At 37.1% G+C, this 27849-nt stretch overlaps 3 protein-coding genes across 4 annotated transcripts in view; 1 reads left to right on the top strand and 2 right to left on the bottom strand.

Annotated features, from left to right (window-relative positions):
* The window catches only part of LOC129943422 (uncharacterized), a 54612-nt gene extending 36034 nt beyond the window's left edge, over positions 1–18578 (bottom strand). Inside the window, exon 1 of the mRNA XM_056052856.1 lies at positions 18421–18578. The gene's annotated coding sequence lies outside the window, so the exon portion shown is untranslated. The remainder of the gene's footprint in view (positions 1–18420) is intronic.
* Positions 1–27849, top strand: part of LOC129943421 (mitochondrial dicarboxylate carrier) — a 37979-nt gene that overhangs the window by 2107 nt on the left and 8023 nt on the right. Inside the window, exon 1 of one of the 2 annotated variants that reach the window (XM_056052854.1) lies at positions 24926–25393. The exons of the other annotated variant lie outside the window; for it this stretch is intronic. The gene's annotated coding sequence lies outside the window, so the exon portion shown is untranslated. Of the gene's footprint in view, positions 1–24925; positions 25394–27849 lie in introns of those variants that run through there. 2 annotated transcript variants of the gene reach the window in all.
* LOC129954268 (uncharacterized) lies at positions 11333–12646 on the bottom strand. Its single transcript, XM_056068094.1, has one exon. The coding sequence runs from the start codon at positions 12644–12646 to the stop codon at positions 11333–11335; it is 1314 nt and encodes a 437-aa protein (XP_055924069.1).

The following is a 27849-nucleotide window of genomic DNA, read 5'->3' as shown; positions in this document are numbered from 1 at the left end:
CGAAGCGACCCAAGGTGCTTTTATCCGCTTTTGTCATAGTCCATGCTTCTGCACCGTATAGCAGGACGGGGATGATAAGGGTCTTATATAGCGACACTTTGGTCCCTCGAGAGAGGACTTTACCACTCAAGACGGTTAGCAAGAGTTCTTCTGCGTTTGATCTCAGCATATGCTAGTAATTGGACAGACTTTTGAAAGATAGTGCCTCTAGTGTTGACGTATGAGCTCTGCACTATTCTGTCAAGCATGATGTTAAAAAATCGCATGACAGCGCATCACCTTGTCTTAAACCTTTTTTAACATCGAAACGTTAAGTTGTTTCCAACCTCTATGAAGCATCGTGAATTCTCCATGGTCATCCTGCACAAACGGACGAGTTTGGCAGGGATGCCAAAACTATACATGGCTCTAAACAGCTCGTCCCTGTAGATGCTCTCATATGCGGCCTTGAAATCGATGAAAAGATGGTGGGTGTCGATTTGGTGTTCTTGGGTTTTTTTCCAGGATCTGCCACAATGTGAATATTTGATCAACTGTGGACTTTCCTGGTCTAAAACCACACTGATAAGGACCTATCAGGTCGTTGACATATTACGGCAGAGAAGATTTTATAGGCGATGTTAAGTAGACTGATTCCTCCATATTTCGTGCAGTTTTTCTCTTTTTTTCAGGATCGGGCAAACAATACTGTGGTTCCATTCATCGGGCATGCTTTCTTCCCATCATATCTTACAGGAAAGTTGGTGCATGCTTTAAAGAGCTCGGCATTCAAGCCATCTGCTCCAGCGGCTTTAAAAGACTTCAGCTTAGATATGGCAAACTTTACTTCGTCTAAGTCGGGAGAACGGGATTGTTGGCTTTCGTCGTCTATGTTGAATGGATCATCCTTCCTGACAGCGCAATTCCGTTCGTCGTCGTTATACAGTCTGCAGAAGTGGTCCTTCCATATCCTCAGCAGTGACTGCGGTTCCACTATGATGTTTCCACTTTCGTCTTTGCAGCATCGGTTCTAGGTTTATGTACCTGTGAACTTTGTTGCACCTGCTCATAAAACTTCATTCCTGCTTTAAAACCTCTCAACATCTTCGACCGCCCTCTCTTTTTGCTTCTGAGAAGTCGGCGTTCCTCTCGTGCTCATAAAGCTCATGAGCAGCTCTCGTCCTTTTATGTGTGCCTGTTGTTTGGCTGCATTTGCCTGCATTCATACATACATTCCTCATCAAACCAGGGGTTTCTTGTTGGTAGCTGTTTGAAACCCAGCACATCAGAGGCATCTTGGTTTGCATCTTGGCAATGTTGCCACTGGTTTTCGATACCTTGTGTTGGCGGCAGAGAACTTCGAGAGAGGTTACTTGTAACTCGGTCGGAAAAGGATTTGGCGGTCTGGAAATCCGAAGTGCTACCTTGGCTACAACGAGGTAGTGGTCCGAGTCGATGTTAGCTCCTCGGAAAGTTCGTACATCCATGATGCTGGAAGCGTGTCTGGCGTCCATCGCAATAGGATCAATATGGTTGACGGTAGATTGATCTTGAGAAATCCAAGTTCCTTTGTGGATGTTGAGGTGTGGAAAACGCGTACTGGCTACCATGACGTTTCGCCCCGCAGCAAAATCTATATTTGCTTAAATCCGTTTTAGGATGTATTGTCATGCAGGCTCTTCTTCCCGATTATTCAAAATATGTCTTCCCTTCCTAGCTTCGCCCAGGACTATTTTAATATCGTTAATAGGACACTGCTCATAGGTTTTGTCGAAGAGCTCGAAGAACATATATTTGGTGTTGTCATCTTTCTTTTCTGTGGGGGCGTGCACGCATATCAGGCTAATGTTGCCGAATTTAGCCTTGATGCGTATGGTCATGAGGCGCTCATTGACGCACCTATAGCTCAAGACTTCTTGCCTAAGTCTGGCTCCAAAAACGAAGCCGAATCCAAATAAGCGCTGTTGGTTTTCGTGGTAGCAGTCACCATAGAAAATATCGAAGTTTTTCATCCTATTTTAGGCCGTTCCATCCCATCGTATTTCCTGGATGGCGGTGATGTCTGCTTTATAGCGGTCTAGGGCCTCCGCTAATTCTTCGGCTCTACGTGGTCTATTTAGGGACCTAACATTCCACGTGCATATCCGAAGTTCGTTGTCCTTAATTCGTTTGCGTTGGTTGTCAACAGTAAATCCGTCCGTATCCGAGGCATTTTGGTGCTTCGCAACATTGAAAGCTTTTACGTGGCCAGGAAGTCACCCCGACGGCACAACCCCCAACCTGGAGGGCCAGATCCTAAGTATAGCTCCAAGGCCTAGGCTCCGAATAAGTCGAAGAAGCCCTATAAGGTGTTCACTAAGTAGTTCAATCTTACTGGAACTGTAGACGCCACCGTTGATTCCATCTCGGGAATTCCTTCGCTGCCGTCTGGATAAGGAGAGGTGCCTTAGTGGAAATACCTCTCCCCCTCTCTTGTTTGCTAGCCCCAACAACTTTCCACTGGGGTTGGAACCCAATCTCAGTTGAGGTACTAAGCAACCGATGTTCACCACGGGGAGGTGAGAGTAGGAGTTGATAGAGAGAGGTTGTTTTGAGAAAAACCTGTGGACGCTTGTGTCCTCTTGAATGCACATGTCTACCATTTGAACATCATTATTAATATAAGTTAGTTATTAAATAATTAATAGTGTTTTGTTGGAAATCTATCAATAGAATAGTAGGATTTTACACGAATAACAAAAATTATATCTGTAGTATGAATAACACCGCTAAAAGTTAGGGTAGAATCTTACTACGTATGGGTTTTCGACATTTATACGAGTGTCGAATGGATCTTGTGTGATTGCGTTCTCAAATGTTGGTACGATTGCATTTGTATCTCGATGGCTGTGTTCGTTGAGAAGTTGTGCATTTGGACTAATGTGATTTGCATTGGGGAAAAAAATCAATGTGTTACTGTTGATATTATTTAGTTTTGTTAATGAAAATGGACTAACTGTGCTTATTTTGCAAGAGAAAACAATAAAAAAGATAATTAAGTTTTGCTTTGTTTCCACTAAAGGTTTATCTCAGTTTAAATCAATTACATCTATTTGGTATTTCCACCGAACAAGAAGATTTAAAATGATTAAGTTTGACAGAACCTTCTAAAATGCAAAAGGTGTTCCGATGTTTCTTATTAAGTGCAACTGAGATAGTTTGATTCGTGTTAAATAATGAAGAACAGAATAGTTCAGCATTGTACTCCATGTGCAAACCATTATCTGTAAAACCGACTTCTCCACACAGTTTTTTTTCACACATTTTGACTTGACTCCGATCCCAGACCGGAAGAGTCGAATTAAGCCCATTTCAACTTGATTCAGGTATATAAACAATTGATGCGAGCTTCAAGCTCGCTTCAACACCACATGTTAATGTAGTAGTCTACGAACAAACCCCTTCTTGAAGTTTTTATTTTATGCTAAAGCAACAATTGTTAAATGAACTTTTTTATAGAATCTCAATTTCCAGATATTTTCTTACCATTTCTGCTTCAAAATTGTCCATTTTATTAGTTTTTGTTAGTTTTTTTGCTTAAGTTACTTATAACTTTTGATTTTCACAAAACTTTATTCCATTTGTGTTTCTTTAAATTATTACTCTGACAAGTCTTCTTTCAGTTGTACCAGTTTTTAAATGCTAAAACCTGGCTACTGCCGATGGGTTTTCTTGGGAATTTTCTACTATACTATTTATAGAATGCCAAAAAATCAAATAAATAATTTTGAACTATTATTACTTTCAAGGCATTGTCTAAATATTAGTTGGTTTTGTTCCCTACATTATTAAAACGTGTTGAAAAACTAGTGTCTCGAGTAAAACAATCGCCCTTAGTCAATCTTGAATTTCTTTAATTATTTGAAGCTATAACTCACTCATCAATATGTTTTACTATTTCGTTTTAATTAGTCTTAGTTTTTAAAATTTCACTGGAATCGATTTTGTGATGCTTACCTTAGTACAAGGACGATGCTAAGATCGTTTATAATTAGCAAAAACTTGTCAGGGTTTGGCAGCGAGGTTTCGTTGCAATTCTTGGATGAAAAGGCAAATAAAAGTACAAAATTCCCCGAATTGAGTGATCTGCCATCCGTAGAGCTTGAAAAAAACATACAGCTGATCGACAAGAGCTGGCTCAAACTGCTTGAAGCACTCTTTTTTTTTTTTTTTTTTTTTTTTTTTTTTTTTACACTTCAGAATTTCAGAAAGTAGTAAGCTTATAGCAAGCGACAAACTACGATCAGAGGCTCATCATAAGTGCATGTGTTAGTTGTTAGTAAAAAATAATACAAATATAGCCTAACACACGCACAAAATACAAAACAAAATTAGCATTTAACTATTACAGAACAAAAATTACGATAGTGGAGCACTGGTTCTAAACAATGATTTTAATCCCACCTTATTTAAATTTAAATCTATCGATGAACAGTTTAAGTTATATAAAATGCTCATTCGACTTAAAGCTTCATTCTTGCCATAGTTAGTTCTATGGAAGTCAATATGTATAAAATCAAACGTGCGCAGGTGATGAGTTCCACCCCGGTAATTCAAATGTACACAAGATAGCAAATAAGGTGCATCAATTTCACCATTAATGAGTTGATGAAAAAATACTAAGTCATTATTAACACGCCTTTGATGGAGAGATTGCATTTGAAGAAGTAGAATACGATGTTCATAGGGAGGCAGATCATAGGGATCTTCCCAAGGAAGACCTTTTAGAGCAAAGCGAATGAAATTATGTTGAATTGATTCAATACGTTTTCTATGAATTTCGTAATAGGGAGTCCATACCTGCGAAGCATATTCAAGATGAGGACGAACATGGCAATTATACAAAGAAAGGGTAACATAGGGATCATTGAACTCCTTTGCCCAGCGTTTTATAAAACCAAGCATAGAACTTGCCTTATTAACAATAACATTGATGTGATGTGTAAACTCTAAGTTGGAACAGAAATGTACACCTAAATCTTTAAATGTGGAGACACGACAGAGTTTTTGCTGTGATATACAGTAGTCAAATACGTTACTGATTAGTTTTTTAGTGAAAGTTATAGTCTGGCATTTTAAAGGGTTGAGTAAGAGGCTATTTTTCCCACACCAAAATGTGAAACTATCAATGTCGGCTTGTAAAAGAATACGATCATGGTTTGACTTTATTATTTTGAAAATCTTCATATCGTCAGCAAAAATAAGAAGTTCACTTGAGCGTAGACATGACGATACGTCGTTAATAGACAATATGAACAGAAAAGGGCCAAGATGGCTTCCCTGGGGAACACCAGATTGAGCAACGAAAGGTTCAGAATGACAATTTCTAAATTTTACCTCGTAGGATCTGTTTTCAAGGTATGACTTAATCCAAGCTAAGAAAAATGGTGGAAAACCAAGAGCCTTAAGTTTAAATAAAATAATTTCGTGGCTTAGTTGGTCAAAAGCTTTAGAAAAGTCAGTGTATACACAGTCAACTTCATAACCTTGTTCTAAAGCGTTTGAACATATGTTTGAGAATGTGAGGAGATTAGTAACGGTTGATCTTTTTTTCACAAAACCATGTTGCTGTTCGCAAATGATATTTTTACTAAAATATGCTACGCTTTCACAAACAACTTGTTCAAATACTTTAGGAATGCAAGAAAGCTTTGCAATGGGCCTGTAGTTGCTTATATCCGACTTGTTACCTTTCTTAAAAATTGGTGTAAGAAATGACTTCTTCCATATACTGGGAAATTTGCCTGTTTTTAGGGAAAGTTTGAATAAAAACGTAAGGGGTTCAACTAAAACATTACTACACTTTTTTAGTACTATCGGGGGAATACCATCAGGACCGGCTGAGCAGTCATCATTCAACGTAGATAAAAGATCAAGGACCGTACTCTGTAGTACAGGTATGTGGCTACAGCTAGTTTGCGAAAAAGTGTGATTATTATGAAAATATACTTTATCAACTTCTTGAGGGCTATTAACAAATGACTCACGGAAATTCGTCGCGAAAGCGTTACAGATATCAAAAGTTTTATCTAACGAAAGGTTCTTGTAATTGAAGATAACTGGAAAGCCATCTGATTTTTTCTTTGAGTTTACAAAATTCCAAAATTTTTTAGGATTCTCTTTCAAAGAGGTGCCCATATCAGTAACATAACAAGCATATAAATAATTAGAAAGAGATTTAAATTGGTTAAAGAGTTCAACATAAAAAGAGAAGTTGACTGGAGACAGAGTTTTGAGATACGTTTTCCATGCCTTATTTCTTTTGTTACGCAGTAAACGCAATTCTTTCGTGTACCAAGGATGGCTAAAGTTTGTATTTCTTGATTTCTTTATCGGTACATTTTTTTCAAAACAACAATTAAGGATCCTATAAAAAGTTGAAACTGCTTCGTCAATGTTAGAAAATGCTAGTGTATCAGCAATTCCAGAAATGGTTAAATCTTCAGACAACTGCTGGAAATTGGCTCTTCTGAAATCAAAATTATATAAGCAATCAAAAGAATTACTGTGATTAGTAAGGTGATTACTTAAGTCAAAAAAAATGTCCAAAGGGGGGTGATATTTGTCAATATTAGTAATTCCTGATCTAGACTCTAGAACAAGAGTACTAATAGCGTCAGAAGAAAAGACTAAATCGAGAATTCGATTTTTTGAGTTTTTAATACAGCTTGTTTGCTGTAAGTCAGTAAGAAGGACTTTATCGAGAAGAGATAGTTCCATTTGTGAAGAAGAAGGAGAGGCTTCAAGGCAGGATTCGTCTTCGGATGGAATCCAGTCAATGTGTGGTAAATTAAAATCACCTAAAAGTAAGATATTGGTGTCAGAGCTAGACAAATTTATAAGATAGTCTAATGCCAAGGAGAGATCGTTATAAACAGACTCCAAACTTTTTGGAGGAATGTAAACGTTTAAAATGAAAAAAGTCTTAGTCTGTACCATTATCTTTACACATACCAGTTCAATTGATAATACAAATGGAAAAGATACAGAAGAAGAAAAATATGTATTTTTTACCGCTATGAGAACACCTCCACCTAAATCCTTTGCATTACCAACATGACGATCTTTTCTGTAAACTTCGAACTCTTGACTAAAAAGTTCTGTGTCGGAGAAGCTTGAATTAAGCCACGTTTCTGTCAAAACGAATACGTCGTGTGGAAATGATTGGGAGTTAAGAAAAATGTCAGTAGTCTTGCTACGAAGTCCCCTTACGTTTTGGTAGAAGAGCGTAAGCCTGTTAAGTTTTTTGATTTGTTTTTCAAAGAAACACCCTGTTTTTGAATTTGAGTAAATTCTTTGACTAAAGTCTCTTCGGGCCATATATTTGGGTTGCAAATAGAGTCAAAGTAAGTGGGATTCGTTATTAATTTAAAAGAGGAAACAAAGCTTTTTGGTTTACTGATCTTAGTACACCTGATAGATGAGCTGGAAGGTATGCTCTTGGTAGATACTAAGTGGGAAGTTATATCTTCTGGCGTAGTAACTGGGTCCAGACGAGATATAAAAATTATTTTTGGTTTGGAGACAGCTTTGATAGGGATGACGTTATTTATTACAGTTCCTGTAACGGTGTCACTATTGGAAGCTAAATCTGAGGCAACAATTTGAGGTATATTGGGAGTTCTGGTGGGATCTGTAAGTTTTGGAGTGATGTTGACATTTGTTCTTTTTGATGGTGGGGTAGAATTTCTAGCAGGTTCAGAGTTTTCTCGGCTTCTTTTCTTAGACTTTTTCTTTTGTTTCTCAGGTACACTTTCTGCGTTATTAACACCAGAACCTGATTGGGCGAGAATATCTTCACATGTAGAAGAGAAAGTTGTGGGAATAGGCTGTGCCAAATCATTAGTCGAAGTAGAACTATCGACCATGATATTGGTTACAGAGTATGCATTTAATTTGCAAACTGCAGTGTTGAAAGACTTCAGTAGCTCTTCAAAATCTTTAGAAAGTTTTAAAATGTCAGCCTTAAAAGAAGACATTTTAAAAGCTAGTTGAGATACAGAGAGCTTACGGCAGTCGTGACAGTACCAGTAAGCAAATTTAGAATTGGCTATTTTTTCAATGAAAGCGTTGGTTGAACCAACGCATTTTGCATGGTAAAGATTACCACAGGGTCCGAAACAGGCAAATAGAGGATTATTATTAGCACCCTCTTGGCAGTTTTTATTGTAGCAATCCATATTTCCTAAGGAGTGTTAAAATAAATAATAATACAAAAAAAATAAATAGATACAATGGTATTTAAATTAAAAATAATAAAAAAAAATACCACGGGAAGCGGGACTCGTACCTACGTGCTTCAACAGAAGTCTCAATTAAACCAGGCTTTTACTTACTGGCCTACGGAAGGACATTAAAATCGGTTGACAAAAATATAATAATATTAAACTAATAAGGTGGAATCAATCTAGTCAAACAAAGAAAGTAGGGGAAAATCAAATATAAAATAATTGAAAACAAAAAGCACTCACACATGGACAAGGGAACACTTTGGAAAAAACAAAAATACTGAACACCTTACCGGGGAGAACTTTAGTTTAAAACAAAATAACACAAAATTCAAGAAAATTGAAATTGATTAAAATGCTAATATAACACAATATTTGATAAAATTATTGAATAAAACAAAATTAAGTTCACTTATTCAGTGAAATTTAACACCACTATAAATATCAAAACACGATTTATATAAGAAAAAAAAAGGAAAATATAGAGCCTATAAAAACACGACTAATAATAAGAACCAGTGCAACCACTCTCTCAATATTTACTGGAGCCCGTACCATTCGATCACCTCCTCGCGCAGTTCCAGACCTCTAACAACCGATTCAGTGAAAGCTACTCACCCACTTAATTATAGTATTAGACTTTGAAACATGACCCTGGCGGTCAATTATTAATATTTCGGAATCCTCTCTGTATTTCAAAGACTGAACGGCCCGTTTTAATGAAAGTGTTGTAAACAAACACACGATGCCCAAACGACCACGACTGCAAGAGTCGATAGTACTTACTCATAACAATACAGTTTCCTCCACCTCGCCGTTTAAATCTTTCATACCTCGCTGCGGGACCCTGTATTATACGTTCCTTAGGGAGTGAGGAAGACGAATTTTGATTGAAAAACCTTTTTTAAGACTTGCTTGATACGAGTTACAATAACTCAACGTAAATGTATTTACCTAAAAATATCTTAATCGCATGGTACAATATACAATGGCTGCGTTCAATATCAGACAGATAGGGTATCCTTTTGTTAGTGTGCATAATGTCAGTGGAGCGTTTTTGAGCATTGCAATGCGATGGAAGAGAAGAAAATGGGTTTAGTGGTCAATGAAGGCAAGACCAAGTATATGCTGTTATCAAAAAAGGGCATTGAACAACGACGTCTTGGCCAAAACATCACCATGGGCAGCTATAACTTTGAGATAGTTAAGGACTTTGTCTACCTAGGTACCGCTATTAACACAGACAACGACACCAGCGCAAATCGGCAGAATTAAAGTAAAACGGCTTAGATGGCTAGGTCATGTAGAGCGAATGGACATCAACGCTCAAGCCCGGAAGGTCTTCGAATCCAATCCCAAAGGACGGCGGCGCAGTAGAGGAAGACTGCGACTCAGGTGCCGCCCTCAGGTGTGTGAAGACCTCAACATTTCATTTCTTTTAAAATTGGTTTTCTGTTGAATACAAAAGATCTTAAAAAATTAAATAAATCTACTTTTGAAGTGAATTTGCTTTAGATGCTCTAGAACTGAGATTCAAACACGAATTTCAATAATACAAATGTCCCAAATAAATCAAGTGACACTTTTGTTAAACTAATGGCTAAGTGAAAAACATAATAAACGTTTCATATCTATTGATATAAAAGCTTTGAAACGTGTAATTTGTGAGTACTACAAAACTTTTTTTCCCAACTTATTTCTTTACTTACCTTACTTTGTTTTAATTTAATTTTTTTAAAGAAATTATGTACTTAAATTAAATGCAACTATTTCCTTAAATTCAAGAACCAAACCTTTTTGTCTCTACAATTTCTTGAGTTTTGTTGACGCCTAATACGAGTAAGCAAATTGATAACGATAGTAATAAGTGACTACGTCAAAAAAGGCTGAAATTTTGACATATCAAATCCTCTCTCTAATTTTCTGGATTTTTAAATTTTTGCAGCGTTCTTCGCATTGATAGAAATGAAAACAAGAAAAGTGTTTTTTGTTCTTGGAGAAAAGCAACGTTTCAAAACAATTTCCTACATTTCTGGGTGAGATGCACCAAAAACCTCTAAGCTATTGTATTTTAGCTCTTAAATATGGCATATTTAGAAAACTGTTCGAATCTTGGAATGCTTTCATATGAGTTATCCAAATTAAATAGTTAGACCATACCTTGCTGGACAACAGTGTACTAAATAATTTAATAATTAAAGGTGTCATTTTAAAAAAAATAAAGAACATTTTTAAGCATTGAATAACAACTTATCTAAGTGTGTGACACTGCACCCCCCACCCCCTGATGAAAAGTCTGGATCCGCCCTTGCACGTAGCGCAGTCCTGTTGAAACCAAATTTTGCCAATATCCTTCTCCTTTTGTAAACAAAAATTCGTTCAACTTGGCCCGATAACGATCGCCATTGACTGTTACGGCCACTCCTTGACCCAATTTTACCTCTGGACGTTTTGGGTAAATGGAAGCGTACGGGTTTTCTGTGCCCCAAATATGACAATTTTGCTTGTTTACATACCCGGCAAGATCAAAATGAGCTTCATCTGAAAAGATGATGAAGCGTATACACAACCATATTCGTTCAGCGGAAAGATAAAACTAATTATCTGTGAAATCAGACATGAGCGGACCCTATGTGTGCAAACTTCTGCGTTCAATTTGCCCGTTACGTTCTTCATTTCCTTGCTAATTAAACCAAATTCCAACAGTGTCCATTTTTGTTATAATTTCCAATTTTTTTTTTTTTTTAAACTGTCAAACGACTCGACCCTCGTTCGAAAGTAGACATTTTTTTGAAAACAAGTTGGTATAACTGGCCTTCGATTGTACTTTCATACGTAGTACGGTTTGAAAGTAGAATCGAAAATGAGTTTCAATTTTCGAATAGAATCAAAAGTAGAATCTAGTTACATAGTAGGGTCCCAGACAAAATATTTATTTAAAACAAAAAACACTGTTGTTAATATTAAAATAAATTATTTATACGGCGCTTTAGTTTTCACTGTCTTTATTTTTTGGACCAGAGTTGCCAACTTCCTTTTGTTTGTTTTTTTTTTTTTCATGTGTAACTAAGAGAGAAGAAAGCGATTTACACAAATATGATATCATCTGTCTCCTTGAGAGACAAGAATTTTCCGATGGTCGAATTGCGTAGACGCGGGTTCTTCCGCCATTGTTTATGGGCTACCTGTGATATTTGCTCAGGTATCTTGCCGCGGTTGGCTAATATGAAAGTCAACCAAGTGTTCGGATTGCGACTATTAGGTATCTGGCCGGATTCATAATCATATGTTTCTGGTGCGTCATCCTCTTTACTATTGAATTCACCTTCATATGCAAATTGTAGACTAAGTTTGCAAAACTTTTTAAACACATATGCGATAATCATAGCATTAGGTAATATATTGGTAATATCTGGAGAGCCAACCATATTAGCATTACAGGATCGTTCATTCCCGCAAGTTGCACCAATAGCATGAATGAAGAAGTTTAAATCAGGATTCATTGAGGTGGAATAAGGAGATATTTCCGAAAGTCCTAGCTCCATGAAATACATAGCGTAAGACCTTGGATTATCTAGCTCTTGGTCCTCTTTGATTACCTGCAGAAGTTGATCTGCGCATTTTGGAGTCCAAACCCAGGGAGCGAATTCAGAAAAACTTAATCCCAGGCTGCTTACACAACTTTGTAATGCAAGCAACAAAGAACAATCCTTGAAGCGGCTTACAATTGTCCCTACTCTCGCTTTTGCATATTTACAATATGGGAACACTTTGAGATACATGTCAATCACAGCCATCATTTGTTTAAATGGTCTGTGATTTAACCAATCTAATTGACTCATTAAGAATAAATCTATCGGACGTTCTTCTCTTGTTATACCTTTTAAGAGGTTCTTTACAGTCTTCACGATAGATTTTCGGTATTTTAAACGAGACACTCCGGATATCCTGTATGCAGCACATATGATTACTATGTTGGCCAGCCTATCTTCGTCTGTTTCCTCTAATTCTCCTGCTTGTAAATCCAAAGTATTGTTATTTTTTTGCTCAAACGTAACAAGATCAGATAGGGTAATCTCGGCCCCTGCAGCTCCAATCTTACGATCGAATGAGATCCATTCAGAGCCTAGTTTCTGTTTGACCTCAGAGAAACAATGGTACAAGTAAAGAACGGCGATCTCCGGAGGAAACGATCCTGCATCAATACCAAATGCAACTGTTTTAGCAACAATCTTCCAATTCGGATTTTGAGGGCACTCAATAGTGATCGGAGGTTTTGCCCCAGGATGCTTATCAAACCATTCTCTCGGATAAGATACGTTCTTTGTTATGGCCACCTCCCAATCTTTTTCTATTTTGTTAGTATCTAATTGAGCTAGTTTTAATCTTGGTGTAGACATCCTGAAAAATGAATCAATAAAGTTGAATGAAAAAGTGCCTACAATTCTTGCCGAATATGATTAAGATAAGTGTTCATAAAAATAGAAATATATGTTTCCTCGCTCTAAAATTGCTATAGTTATTATTTATTTGCACATATCTATCAAATAAAAAAACCGCGAGTCGAAATTCATGCTGCGGTACTGGAAAGTTGAGTCCATTATTATTATTTTTATCATATAAAATCTTATCAAGTTGATGGTCTGTGACAGAGCTGTAAAAGAATGCAATCATTTGGCATTTTACCGCGAAAAGTCCCATTCATTTAACTGAATTTTGGGAATGCATTAACATTGCTTAATGCAATACTTTAACTTCGAAAACAAATTCCCAGTTAATTTTGAAGTCTTTTGTAAAAAAATCATTTAGAGCAGTTAAAAGACTTGTAGTCAAAAGAATGCATTACTTTTTACTGCTTGCATTCTTGTAAGTCTTTTAAAAGTCTTTTACATTCTTTGCATTCATTAAGTCTTTTGATTGCATTCAATGTAGTGCAGTCATTTGAATGTTTTGAAGTCTTTTTACTGCTTGAAGTCTTTCTACTGCTTGAAGTCTAAAGACTACTTTTTATGAATGTATTGTGCAGAAGGTGTGATCATAGGCTAAAACATGTAAGGTGGCTTCTAAAAAAAGACGTTTGTGTAGGTGTTCTTAGTTCGGGCAGGAGAAACACTTTAAAAAAAAAAACTAAATCAAATATAAACTAAATTATTATTAAAAACAACGTGCAACATTAGCCTTCCTTTGTTGTATATTTTTTTTAAATTTTGATAGACTTTGTATTTGTGAGGCTAACTACGAGTACAATATGAATTTAATAATCAAAAGAGCAAAGTAAATGCTAGTCGTAAGGAACCTGATGATAAACTATATAGATAGACTTAAAGCACTCAAAAGACTTCAAGCAATAAAAAGATTTCAAGCAGTAAAAAGACTTCAAAGCATTCAAATGACTGCATTACATTGAATGCAATCAAAAGACTTAATGAATGCAAAGAATGTAAAAGAGTTTTAAAAGACTTACAAGAATGCGAGCAGTAAAAAGTAATGCATTCTTTTGACTTTAAGTCTTTTAACTGCTCTAAATGATTTTTGTACAAAAGACTTCAAAATTTACTGTGATTTTTTTTTCGAAGTTAAGTACTGACATGAAGTCAAATTATTCAAAATGTAAGTCTTTTCAATCATTTAACTGCAATACAAAAATGATTGCATTTTTTACAGCTCTGGTCTGTGATGATCGGAGGTCGTGCGATCTACTGACGCTTGCGGTTGGCCGACTTGGAGAGGTCTGGGCTGATGTTAAGCTGAAGGTTGTCGCAAAGGAAGACATTCTTTGCAGACCAAGGGCTCGCATCACGGTTCCGGCCATATTCAAGGAAGCTGACCACGTCCTGAAAGTAATCAGGCTCTCCAATACAACCCTTCCTACTCACAACTGGAAGGTTGAGAAACTAGACTAGGTTGTTATCATCAATGCAGAGTCCCTTTCTCCTCTGGCGCAATCTAAAGGTGTGATCAGGTTCGGGTTTGATGAAATACCGCTGAGGGTCTACAAAAAGGATGGGGCCGAAGCACAAACTCTTCCCTCTTCCCCATCCATACAAGCGGAAACGGCTGCTGAGAAATTGGTGCATCGGTCACATTTCCTTCATTGGAAGACGATGCATCCCTGGTATCCCCAGTAGCAGTGGAAAATCCTACCACCGACCAAGGCTTTTTCGCAATGGAGGCCGAGGTCTACGACAGCGGAGATGAGGACATTCTTTTAGAATCGTCCTCTGATATAGATGACTCCGACATCACTGTGTTGGAGGCTGATCGGGAGTACGGTAGCGAAAATGCTGCGGTTACTCCAGATTAACCTCCATAAAGGCTTCGGCCTTCCTTTTTCTTCGCTTATCTAGCAGCGATGAAGATATTGTCCTGATTCAAGAACCCTGGATTGTTAAATCCATTTTTCGAAGAATCAGGACGCCCAAATACTACGTGCTTTATTTATTCTCTAATTTCAGCGATCGAGATATCACCGCCGCAAGTCTGGAAACAGTCAGAGGAACATTCGGCCATGACCACCTTGGCCCTCTCCCCGGTGGAACCCTGGAGAGATTAACAGCTGAAGCGCAAAGGCTCAACATCGGCCTCATCATCAGAAGTGATGCTAACGCCCACCATACAGTGTGGGGTAGCACGGATATAAACGACAGGGGTGAATCTCTTTTCGAATATATTCTAAACACAAACCTACTCATAAGTAACGTTGGTAGAGAGCCAACCTTTATTACTAAAAATTGACAAGAAGTTTTAGATATTATAACTATTGTCTCCGACTTCATTAATAATAATATTTTGAACTGGAAGGTATCTAAAGACCACTCCTTTTCTGATCGTAGATACATTCAATTTTACTTTATAAATGAACCACCTTGCCAACCGATCTTTCGAAATCCAAAAAGAACAAATTGGCCAATATACAAGAGAACGTTAAATAGTTTAGTAAAACCTGAACTCTTTCAAACCCCCTCCAACACTGAAGATCTTGACGACAAAGTCAATAATCTAACATTAGCCCTAAATATAGCTCTAGATACTGCATGTCCTCTTATACAAGTAAGAGGTAAAAAGAAACCACACTGGTGGAACTCAGGGCTAGATCCACTTCGAAAAGAATGCAGAAAACTCTGGAACAGAGCGAAAGCTTCTAGAGACATGTCTGACTGGGATTCATATAAAGAATCACTGAAAAAAAAGAACTGAGGAAAACCAAACGATCGTCATGCAGAAAATTCTATAGCAACGTGGAAGATTGCTCTGAAGCATCCAAGTTGCGAAAAATCCTCTCCAAAAATCCAATCATGCCAAGCCGCTTAAAAAAGGCCCCTGGACCAATTCAAGCGAAGAATCGCTCAACTGGCTACTAGACGTCCACTTTCCTGGTAGCTCTAATATTATTAATAACATTGTACCAAAAACAATTGTGACAATACATTATATCCCCCACAAGGTCTAGTCACTGGGGAAAAACTCAAATGGGCTTTTAACACCTTTAAGCCATATAAATCTGCAGGTCCAGATGATATAATTCCAGCTGAACTGCAAGAAAATGCAAGTTTTCTAATACCCATCCTAGAAAACATCTTCAAGGGATGCCTTAAATTGGCATGTATCCCGATGTCTTGGAGACAAGTTAAAGTCGTTTTATTGCAAAAGCTGGAAACCCAGCCACGTTAAGCCTAAAGACCTTCTCCTTCTCAAAACTTTTGAACGTTTGATCAATATCTACTTAGGGGCAAGTATTGATTAGTCCCTCCTTTCAAAGAATCAAAACGCCTACAACAAAGAGAAATCAGTTGAAACCGTACGTACAATCGAATATTCCCTCCATCATAAAGAGTGCACATTAGTTGCCTTCTTAGATATAGAGGGTGCATTTAACAATGTCGACACATCTGCAATTGCACGTGTATTGACAATTCTGAAGGTAGATAAGTCGATCAGCGAATTGATTAATCAGATGCTGATAAGCAGGATTATCAATTCAAAACTGGGCGATTTAACTGCACAAAGGGTGTCAGCAGAGGTACGCCACAAGGTGGTGTCCTATCCCCTCTCCTTTGGAGCTTAGTAATAAATGAATTACTAATTACTCTAGAAAGAGAGTGATATAGTGTTTGCTTATGCGGACGATGTTGCTATTGCAGTAACGGGTAAACATCCCGATATACTAAAAAAACTCTTACAAAACGCTTTAAATAAGCTCATCAGATGGGCAAATCGGTGTGGAGTAGGCGTTAACCCACAAAAAAACCGACCTTGTCCTCTTCACAAGGAAAAACAAAGTCCCACCCATTGACCCTCCCCTCATAAACGGTGTACCACTTAAATTCTCTGAACAACCAAAATACTTGGGTCTCATTTTGGATAAGAAATTAAATTGGAAACCTAATAATTGGAAATAAATGGAATTACACACTGGCTATATATATGTCGGTCATAAGGCCTATCCTTACTTATGGAGTAGCGGTATAGTGGACGGCGCTAAATATAGCGACAAATCGCGATAAACTCAGCAAAGTCCAACGAACAACCTGCTTGTGTATGGGAGGAGCACTTCGCTCTACCCCCTCCGCCTCACTTGAAGTTCTGTTCCATCTTATACCGCTGGACATTTTCAGCAAGCAAACGGCAGCTAATACAGCCATACGGCTTCAAGCCTCCTCTCTGTGGATCAATAATGGAATTGGCCACAGCACTATTTTGAACTCGTTCAGAACTATAAACAGTAATATTGACTACACCATACCCCATCCTCAGGTCTTCTTGGGAGAATACATCATTTTGAACGATGATCCTATAAACTTTTATACAGACGGATCAAAAACGGAGGATGGGGTTGGTGGAGGCGTATACTCAGATAGACTAAACTTAAGTCTCTCCTTTCCTCTACCCGATCATTGTAGCGTGTTCCAAGCTGAAATCCTGGCTATAAAAGAAGTCCTATCATGGATTAGAGAAAGCTTTATATCAACTAATGATATACGCATCTTCTCGGATAGCCAAGCTGCGTTAAAGTCCCTAGACTCTGTCTCCACTAACTCACTAACAGCCCTAAATTGTCGATAATCTCTTACGGAGATCGCTACACAGTTCAACATTCACCTTTTCTGGGTGCCGGGCCATAGAGACATTCCAGGAAATTGCAAAGCTGACGAACTGGCAAAAAGCGGAACAACTTTACCTCTGGTGGCTCACAAAGCTAGCTAAACTAATTTGGTCTAATCTTAGCGCCAGGCGCTCAAAACAATTAATCTCTCTGAGTAGATTGCACATTAGCTACGTTATTGGTGTTCTGACTGGGCACTGCTTGATAGAAAGGCATGCTGTTCGACTTGGAGCCCCAGCAAATGATTTTTGTAGGAGTTGTATGGACGAGGAGGAGGAGGAGACAATCTCTCGTCTTCTGTGCACATGCCCTGCTTATCACAAAGACGTAGAATCCACCTTGGAGATTACTACTTCAACGATACCAGCGATCTAAAAAATTCTGACATTATTTGCCTCCTACGCTTCATTTGGAGCTCCAATTGGTTCGACGAGTTAAGCTGATCAACTGATCCATGTGGTATCACAACGGACCATACTTTGGTCTAAGCGTGTTGGACTTCCCAACCAACAGCCACTTTAACCTAACCTAACCTAACCATCATATAAAATTACTCAAAGTTTAAATTAAAAACGGTTATTTACATATGTATGTATATGTTTCATTCGTTCAACAGCTTTGGAATGCCAAATTTCAAAACTTCAATTCTTAAAAGTTTTTTCGACGAAAATGCTTGTGACACAAGAAAATCATATTTCCTACTGTTTTTAGTATTGTTGTTTCTATTACTACAACGGCAACACTTGTTGTTTACCAAATTCTCAAAAATGAAACAATGAACTTGAATTGTGCTCCTTTTGTTTTGGTTGTATTTATCAAAACACAATTAATTAGATTAAAAGATTAAGATCGCAAAGGCTTCAAGATTGAAGATAAAGTGATAAATAGTAAATTTAATTAAATAGTTAATAAATTTAGATTGAATAAAATTCAAGAAACAGCGAGATTTATAGCTGTACATCAAATTCTATAAGAAACAGTTACCTACATATGTACATTTTCTTCATGTTCACGTTATTTTGTCTCACACTAGATTTATATTAATTTATAATTTTCATTTCAAATACTCACTTTCTTTGGACAATAGAAGAGAAGTTATTAATATTCAAATTAAAGTCTGCGAACGAAAACTTAAATCGGGAAAATATAAAAAATTTAACACCAAAAACCACGACAAATGCACAAAAACACTTTTGTTTTTCTAATTGAGAACTGTCAATGTCAAATATTGGCAGGTAATGTGACAACAATTCATCATCACCTTCTTCAGTCCGTGCTAGATCCGTGAAAAGTTGAGTTAGGCACCTATTACACTTGTAATTGAATGCATATAGTTACAAATTAATAAGGCTATTCACGTGAAACAATGGATAAGTTTACAATTTTGTTTGCAATCTATGAACTTTCAAATTTTGTATGGGAAATAATTTAGATACACAATTTGGTTAAAATTTTGCAACTATTTTTAAGCATCTAAATTTTTCTATTAAACTTAACCAAACGTCATTGTGACATTTAAGCCTGAAAAATACACAAACCATCATTTGTAAACTACTTTGAATAAAATGGTCAAAACCCATATTCAAAATATGTCCCAATGTTAACTTATTACATTATCTTTTCATATAAGACAATTTTTAACTTCCCACTGTAAGTTATTGTAAACTATCCGATTTATTGAATTGGAAATGTTGACATTTCTTGACGTCTGTGTGTTCATGTCGTCCATATCTCAAGAATCAGTAAAGATATCGACTTGAAATAAATTTTATCTCAAAGATAATAACATCGAAGGATGCACTAAATACTTGCAACAAAATTGAGTTGTTGGATTGTTTTATCATATTTTTTTTTTAAAAGAGAAGATTTTGATTGAATCTTAATATCTCACAAACCACTTTCGCCAGCGACTTGAATGAAATTTAATATAATACGGAATTACCATTTTGCGATTTTAAAAGGAAACGTAAGTAAAAAACATATTTAATATTTTTGTTCATGATATTTCTTTTAAACTTCCCATAGGAAGTTATTGTAATGGATCCGATTCGTCAAATTCAAAATTCGAAATAAAACATTTTTAGAAAGATGTCTGTCCGTGCATGTGTACGTACATTCGTACGTCCGTACGTTCGCGACGTTTTCGATATCGATTTCAAATAAATTTTGTTATACAGATAATGAGGAAGAAAGACGCAGAAAAGGCTCTCAAGAAAATTGTATATAATATATTGTACCGTGATATCAAAGAAGTATATTTTTTGAAAAAAAAAAATCCATTTAACGGTTTTTTTTATAAATCAAAAAACTGAAAAAAAAAACTGTCACCTCAAAAATTTTGCGACTTAAATATGATTTCATCTTCAAAACAATTTTGTGCAACGAAGAATAATGTTTATGACATCTGATAAAATTTTGAGAAAAATCGAATTGACATTATTTTTTATAAAAAATAGAAATCTAAAAAAAACATTACTCAAAGTTGGTAAAAATTGAATATTGATTCAAATATCTTTTCAAAAACTTAAAATTTAGGTTTCAAACTTATTTTATCTTATAAAAAATATTGTTTTCAACATTCTGAAAAATTTTGAGAGAAATCGAATTGACAGTTTTTTTTAAAAAAATTTAAAAACCGGAAAAAAAATTAACAGAAGTTGGTAAGAAATGATTTTCGAAATATTTTACAGAAAATATTATTTTGGTATTCAGTAATTTTTATATAAAAATCCAAGACTCCGTTTTTTCATAAAAAATAAAATCTACAAAAAATAGTACGCAAATTTGGTAAAAAATGATCCATATAGACAAACTTTTAAGCAATACAAATCGACAGATGGGATGGGAAGTTATCAGTGTGGGTCGCATCCCAGTCTCTTTTTTATTATAAATTTTGAAATTTGAAATTACGTGTGAATCATAACATCAAATAAACAACTAACACGCGAATCGTCGCAAGCATCGATTCTTTTGAGGTAATTTTCAAACACTTTTTGACACTAAGTGGGCGGTATCACAGTTATGACTTACTTATGCTTGTTTTAAAGTTTTTAAGAGTTAAAAGTTTATCTGCTTGAACACGGTCCTTCAAGTAGCTCCACAAACAAAAGTCCAGCGTTATGAAATCGCATGGTGTTGGTTTCCAGTTGATATCGCCACGACGAAAAATTCGGCGGGCAGGAATACAGAGCCATATTCACCACACCGTCTGTTTTAGTTTATCGTATGACTATAACGCTCCGAATTGACGGTGAAAGCCATTCTATCGTCGTTTTCAAAAAAGTAAGGTGCAATCACATCTGCGGAATGTGATTGCCTCTCTTTTATTACTTGAGTATTTTCAGAATGTGCTTCGTTGCTAAACAAAAAATTGTTCGAAACATCTCCGACATTATGAATGGTCAGCTGGCTTCAGTTGTTTAGTGAGCTAGACTTTATATAAGTGTAGGTTCAAAGGCAAATTACGCCATAGTGTGCTACGACAGTCATAATTCCAAAACAAATTTTTGAGTAATTATTTATTAATGACTTTTTAAAAAAGGTACAAACGTTGGTTCATGTTTTAAAACTAAATCAAATACATATTCTACTAAAAGAGCTACAAAGAAAACCACAAAAAACATAAAGTTCAGTTCGTGTTCGAAAAAAACCTAATGCTTATAAACTAATTTCAAAATAGTACATATCACAAAATAAAAAAAATACTTCAGCTTGTTAAAACAAAATATTAACGACCCTTGGTCGTTAGATTTTACAGACAATCTACTTAGATTCCAGTGAAGGAAATGAAGCTAAATTTATTTAAAGGCACAATTCTCGTCCAATTTGACGATCTTACTTACTTAAGGTGGCACTACAGTCCGGGGTGGACCTGGGCCTCAACCAACATGCGTCTCCAGCCAGCTCGGTCCCTAGCTAGCTGTCTCCAGTTTCGCACGCCAAGTTGTTTGAGGTCCTCTCCCACCTGGGTGCGCCACCTGAGTCGCGGTCTTCCTCTACTGCGCCGTCCCTCGGGATTGGATTCGAAGACCTTCCGGGCTGGAGTGTTGATGTCCATCCGCTCTACATGACCTAGCCATCTAAGCCGTTGGACTTTAATTCTGCTAACTATGTCAGTGTCGCTGTACAGCCGGTACAGTTCGTCGATAAATCTTCTCATCCATTCTCCATCTATGCGTACGGGACCAAAAAGCACCCGAAGAATTTTTCTCTCGAAACATCCTAAGACGCTCTCATCTTTCTTTAACAGGGTCCAGGCCTCAGCGCCATAAATGAGAACCGGGATGATGAGTGTCTTATAGATGGTGGTTTTAAATGCTCGAGGGAGGACTTTACTTCTCAAAGTCCAAAAAAGCAGCGATTTGCAAGAGTTATTCTTCGTTTGATTTCAGCGCTGGTGTCGTTGTCTTTGTTAATAGTGGTGTCTTGATAGAAAAAGTCCTTAACTACCTCAAAGTTGACGTTCTGTTCAAGACGTCGGTCGTTGTTCAGTGTCCTTTTTTGATGACAGCATATTTTTGGTCTTGCCCTCATTGACCACTAAACCCATCTTCTTCGCTTCCGTCGCAATGCTCAAAAACGCTCCACTGACATCACGCTTTGATCTTCCAATTATGTCAATATCATTTGCGTATCCGAGTAATTGGATGGACCTTTGGAAAATTGTGCCTCTAGTATTTTCGGTTGAGTTTTGAACAATTCTTTCCAGAACGATGTTGTGCATTCTCCATCGTCATTCTGCACAAACGGATAAGTTTGACAGGGATGCCAAAACTAGACATTGCTCGGTAGAGCTCTTCCCTATAGATGCTGTCATATACGCGGCTTTAAAATCGATAAAGAGATGGTGGGTATCGATTTGAAGCTCCTGGGTTTTTTCCAAGATCTGCCGTAGTGTGAATATTTGGTCGATAGTGGACTTTCCTGGTCTGAAGCCACACTGATAAGGACCAATCAGGTTGTTGGCGAATGGCTTCAGACGTTCACATAATACGGCAGAGAGAATCTTTTACACAATGTTAAGGAGACTGATGCCTCTGTAGTTGGCGCAGTTTAGAGGGTCTCCTTTCTTATGTATCGGGCACACTATGCTGAGATTCCACTCATCGTGCATGCTTTCTTCCGACCATATTTTGCAGATGAGTTGGTGCATGCTCCCTACCAAGTCATCGCCTGCTGCTTTGAATAGTTCGGCGGTGATGCCGTCAGCTCCAGCAGCTTTGTTTGACTTAAGTTTAGATATAGCTATCTTCACTTCGTCAAGGTCGGGTAGGCGGAATTGTTGATCTGCGTGGCCGAGGTTGAGTGTTTCTATCTCCCTTACAGCGGAATTCGGTTCGTCATCGCCGTTATATAATTTGGAGAAGTGATCTTTCCATATTCTCAGCATCGACTGTGGTTGGGAGGTTTTTTTTACCTTTTGGTAAAATTTACGAACCTCATTCCTGTTGTGACATCCCTCTATCTCCTCGATTGCGCGCTTCTCATGCTCTCTTTTTTTCCGTCTAAGAAGCCGGTGTTCCTCTCTCCTCTTCTGCTCGTAGAGCTCGCGAGCAGCTCTAGTCCTTTTGTGCAGCGCCGTTTTGTATGCCTCTTGTTTCGCTGCGTGCGCTTGCCAGCATTCGTCGTCAAACCAGGGGTTTTGCTGTGGTGGCTGTGTGAAACCTAGTACTTCAGAGGCGGCATCTCTGATGGCTGCAAGGCAATGTTGCCACTGGTTTTCAATGATTAATGCAGGCAGCATAGGACTCCTCAAGAGGTTATAAGAGACTTGATCGGAAAAGGACATGGCAGTGTCTTGCGATTATAGCCGTCTAACGTCGAATCTTCTCAGAGTACTTCCTTTTTTTGGCTTGGATCGGGATATCCGTAGACGTACCTAGCTAGAACGAGGTAGTGGTCCGAGTCAATGTTGGCCCCTTGGAAAGTTCGAACATTCTGTATACTGGAGAAGTGTCGTGCGTCGATCGTAATGTGGTCAATCTGGTTGATGGTTGATTGATCAGGAGATTTCCATATCTCCTTGTGGATATTAAGATGCGTGAACTGCGTACTAGCCACCAGAACGTCTCGCCCCGTAGCGAAATCGATCAGCCTGAATCCGTTATCGGAGGTTGTGACGTGCAGGCTGTATCTCCCGATTTTGCCACCAAAGATGTCTTCTCTTCCTAGCTTGGCATTAAAATCTCCTAAGACAATTTTAATGTCGTAGCCAGGGCACTGCTCATAAGTGTTGTCCAAGAGCTCTGTTGGGGCATGCGCGCATATTACGCTTGTGTTGGCGAATTTAGCCTTGATGCGGATTGTCGTTATGTCCTCGCTCACAATGTTGAAACTCAAGAATTTTTGCTTACTCTAGTTCCAACAACAAATCCACACCCCAATAGACGCTGTCTTTGTTCTCGGTAGCAGTCCGGCGACCGCAGTCTTTTAGTTTTCGTTTGCCCGGTCCATCCCATCGCACTTCTAGGATGGCGGTTTAGTGCTTCCGCTACTTGTTCGGCTTCACGTGGTCTGTTAAGGGACTTAACATTCCACGTACAGATCCGAAGTTCGTTGTCCTTATTTCGTTTGCGTGGGTTGTCAACAGTGAATCCGTCCGTATCCAAGGATTGTTGGTGCTTCGCAACTAAAGGTATTTTTTACGTGGCCAGGAAGTCACCCCGACGGCACAACAGAAATAGCATTTTAAACATCTGTTTAAATTGAAAGAAAATTACGCTTTTTAAACTTTAATCGTCTAATACAAAATTTGAATTAATATTATATCGATTAAAATAAAAATAAAAAGTTCCAACAAAAAAATAACAGAAAGTAAATATCTTAATATTAAAAGAAGATACTGGCTTCCATGTTGTTTCATGTCATACAAAAAAATTTTGTTGATCTTTTGTGATATATAAAAATAGTGTTTTTCCTTTAAAAAAATAAACATCTCCCAATAGAACAACTTACATTTAAATGTTATTCAATTTCTCCATATAATTAATACAATTAGAAATTTTTAGGGCGTACCAAGAAATCAAAAAAATTGAAAAAGATCGAATCTCTTGTTGTTTGTTTCATTCGAGTTGTCAAAACAATGTAATAAAAGCAAGCTTTTCCAAAACATTATTATTATAAATGATTTTGCTATTTACCTTTTTACTTTTTTAGGACATCTCTTATATCTTATTCTCTAACATTCTTTTCCAACAAAGAGATAATTTTCAAACTAAAATTATCTGTGATCGATAATATGTCATTTTTTTCAATTTAAATATAAGATCTACGAAAGTGTAACCATTTCCACAATTATACAAAAATGAATTTCAATTGTTTAAATACAAGTTCAAGTACAATAATATGTTCTTCTGCTCTTAATGAATGGCTCCGCAAAAAACGGACTTTGCTGGTTATAAATAATTGTCCATCTATTGAAAAGCACTAGCAACTAAATTTAAAAGTGTTTGCCGGTAGATGGCTTAACAAAAACAAATCAACAGAGAGCAATATTTTGACAATTCTTAAGTCAGCTGGTTTTTGATTACATTTCAATTGACGTCATTGAACTGGTCATAGACGTCATGGTCGTCAATGGGCAATCCTACGCTTACCCTACCCTATTCAAAAGAATAAATACTTAAATATCAGAACTACCTCAACCTCAACCTCTGAACCTTATTCCTCATCCTTTCCCATTTCCATTCGTCTTCGGTCGTCCGGTTGTGATTCTGGTTCGTATTTTAGTTTTGTTTAGCATCACGCATTGATTGCTGGTTTTTCTTGTTGTTATCGTCGTCGTGGTCGAGGTGTATATTCCCAACCACCCTCACATTTACCTTCACGCTATAAGTATTCAAAAGAAGAGCCTTAATCTCTGATTTCGTACCTCTTTTCTTACTTTGTACATTCTATATTTTTACTTGCTTTAAAATTCGCATTCCAATTTTGTATAAGTTGCTCAAAATATTTCAAACTAAATAAATTCCAAGTGGTTGCACAAAATCTTCCGTCCGACTAGTCCGTTTTGTTTATGAAGAAACTCCAAAAGCTCAAACTAAAGGTAAGTTTTAAAGTTTTATTCCTGGCCATTTATTGGAAAACACACAAAAATCCTTATTTTCATCAATGATTATGTCATAGAGGAGAATTTTCCATGTCCACTATTGATTTCTACTTTAAAGGAAAAAGAATTGATGCAAAATTTCATGCTGATTCAGCAAAATTCAGTTTCAGTGCATTGAAATAGAAAAGAACACAAATGAGTACATTGTCGACCTTGTTGATTCCATGGATGGTGAGGAGAGAGGAACGAGTTTGTTTATACAACAGTCCCATTGTCTAGTTGTAGTAAGCAAGCAAAATACAATACAACTCGTTACTATGGACATCTGTTGATGACGACTTTCAACACGACTTTTGTATGTCATTTTTGTAGATAATTTGTGTTTTGTGGCGCCTTTTGGGATCTCATTCTTGAGGTTGGAGGACATTGCCACCCCATTGGAATTAGTTGTTTATTAAGGGATTAGTCTATGCTTTTTTCTGTTTAATTGGCAAGCGTGTTACTGTTCTGCGTCAGTGGGTGATGGTTCACTCGATACAAATAAGTTAAGAGAAGTCAGTTAACGTACTAGTATCGTGTTGAAGAAAATTGAAAATACAAATTTGTTTAAATTTGTAAGCTTACTTACTTTACTTTAGTTGAAGCTACAGCGCATTGTGCTTCTCACGGCCTCAAGTAATAACTTTCGCCAGCTTACTCGATGTCTAGCTTGCTGCCTCCAGTTTTGAATACCAAGTTGACCTGCGTCGGCCTCAACTTGATCACTCCATCGGAGATGAGGCCTGCCTCTGCTTCTTGTTCCCTCAGGATTGGCGTTAAATACCTTCCGGGCTGGAGCTTCGATGTTCATTCGCTCGACATGCCCTAGCCATCTTAAGGGTTGAACACGCAGTTTTTTACCAGTGGCAAGTCGCTGTACAGCTCGTATAACTCCTGATTAACATATTATTATTATTATTCCAAGCTTTATTCACTCATTAATACTTTAAATTTACAATAATTTTATAATTACCATTTGATTGAATATATTTACATTACATTTAAACAAGTATGTGTACGTAAAATTAATTAAATTACAAGAAACAAATAATTCAATGAAGGTTTAAAACTAATTTAAATATATACATTATTTGAAAAAGAGAGGTATAATTTTAGGTTATCTGAGCATAAGCCTCCCCCAGACTTCTCCATCTTCTTCTATTTAGTGCTTCTCTCCAATAAAGTGGGCATATTTTTCGGATGTCATCCTTCCAGCGTTTATGTTGTCCACCTACGCTTCTTTTGCTTTCTAAGGGTATCCATTCGGTTACTAATTTTGTCCATCGATTATCAGGTGTACGTATTACATGTCCTGCCCATTCCCATTTGAGTTTCTTAAGCCTGTGTCTAACGTCTTCAAAATTAGTTTGACTTCTTATATTCTGATGGTTAATTTGCTGGGCAATATGAACGTTCAAAATAGCTCTCTCCATTGCTCTCTGACATGATTGGAGTTTCATTTCAGTGTTTTTCGTGACTTGCCAAGTTTGGCACCCATAGGTGAGGACTGGAATAACTGTTGTGTCAAACACATATTTCCTTGTTTTATTCGAAATATTCAATGTAAGAAGATGCTTAACGTTCCAGAACTGCCTCCAAGCGTTCGTCATTCGCTGCTCTATATCCTTTTTTTCTTTGTCTTTGAATGAGATAATCTGACCAAGGTATGTGTAGTCTTCAACGTATTCTAGTATATTGTTATTAAAACTAACTGGATCATAAGCACCATTTGTCATAATTTTAGTTTTCTGTTGATTTGTTGACAACCCAATATTTTCGCATTCCGAGCATAGTTCGTTTAGCATCGTTTGAAGTTCTTCACTGCTGTTTGCGATAATTATAATGTCATCGGCAAATCGGAGGTTTGAGAGACATTTGCCATTTATCTTCAATCCTTTGTCTTCCCAGTCTAGCTTTCTAAATACTCCTTCTAAGACTGCGGAAAACAGTGCTGGTGAAATTGGATCTCCTTGCCTAACACCTCGCGATATTTTAAAATCTGATCCGATGCATTCCGTTTTTATGTGGGATGTGCTCCTGTCATACATTTTCTTTAGGATTCGAACTATTTTTTCGTCTACACCTTGATTGAGAAGCGCCTTCCAAATAAATCTTTGCTCTACTGTGTCAAACGCTTTTGCAAAATCGATGAAGGCAAAGTATATTGTGATGTTATGTTCTTTGCATTTTTCTATTAATTGATTAACGGTTTGTAGATGGTCTATTGTTGAAAAACCTGATCTAAAACCGGCTTGTTCAAAAGGTTGATTTAAATTAAGAGTGGTTTTCATTCTCTCAAATAAACACTTCGCAAAAACCTTGTATATCGATGATATTATGCTTATCGGGCGATAATTGTTGATATCTTCCCTGTTCCCTTTTTTATGTATGAGAATTATTTCCGATTTCGTCCA

Source organism: Eupeodes corollae, chromosome 1, assembly GCF_945859685.1.
Source record: "Eupeodes corollae chromosome 1, idEupCoro1.1, whole genome shotgun sequence".
NCBI lineage: Eukaryota > Metazoa > Arthropoda > Insecta > Diptera > Syrphidae > Eupeodes > Eupeodes corollae.
Note: the sequence above shows the minus strand (reverse complement) of the source record. Positions and strands in the feature narration are given on the sequence as shown.

Coding starts and splice junctions, on each gene's coding strand:
- LOC129954268 (XM_056068094.1), bottom strand. CDS start 12,646: ATGTCTACACCAAGATTAAAACTAGCTCAATTAGATACTAACAAAATA.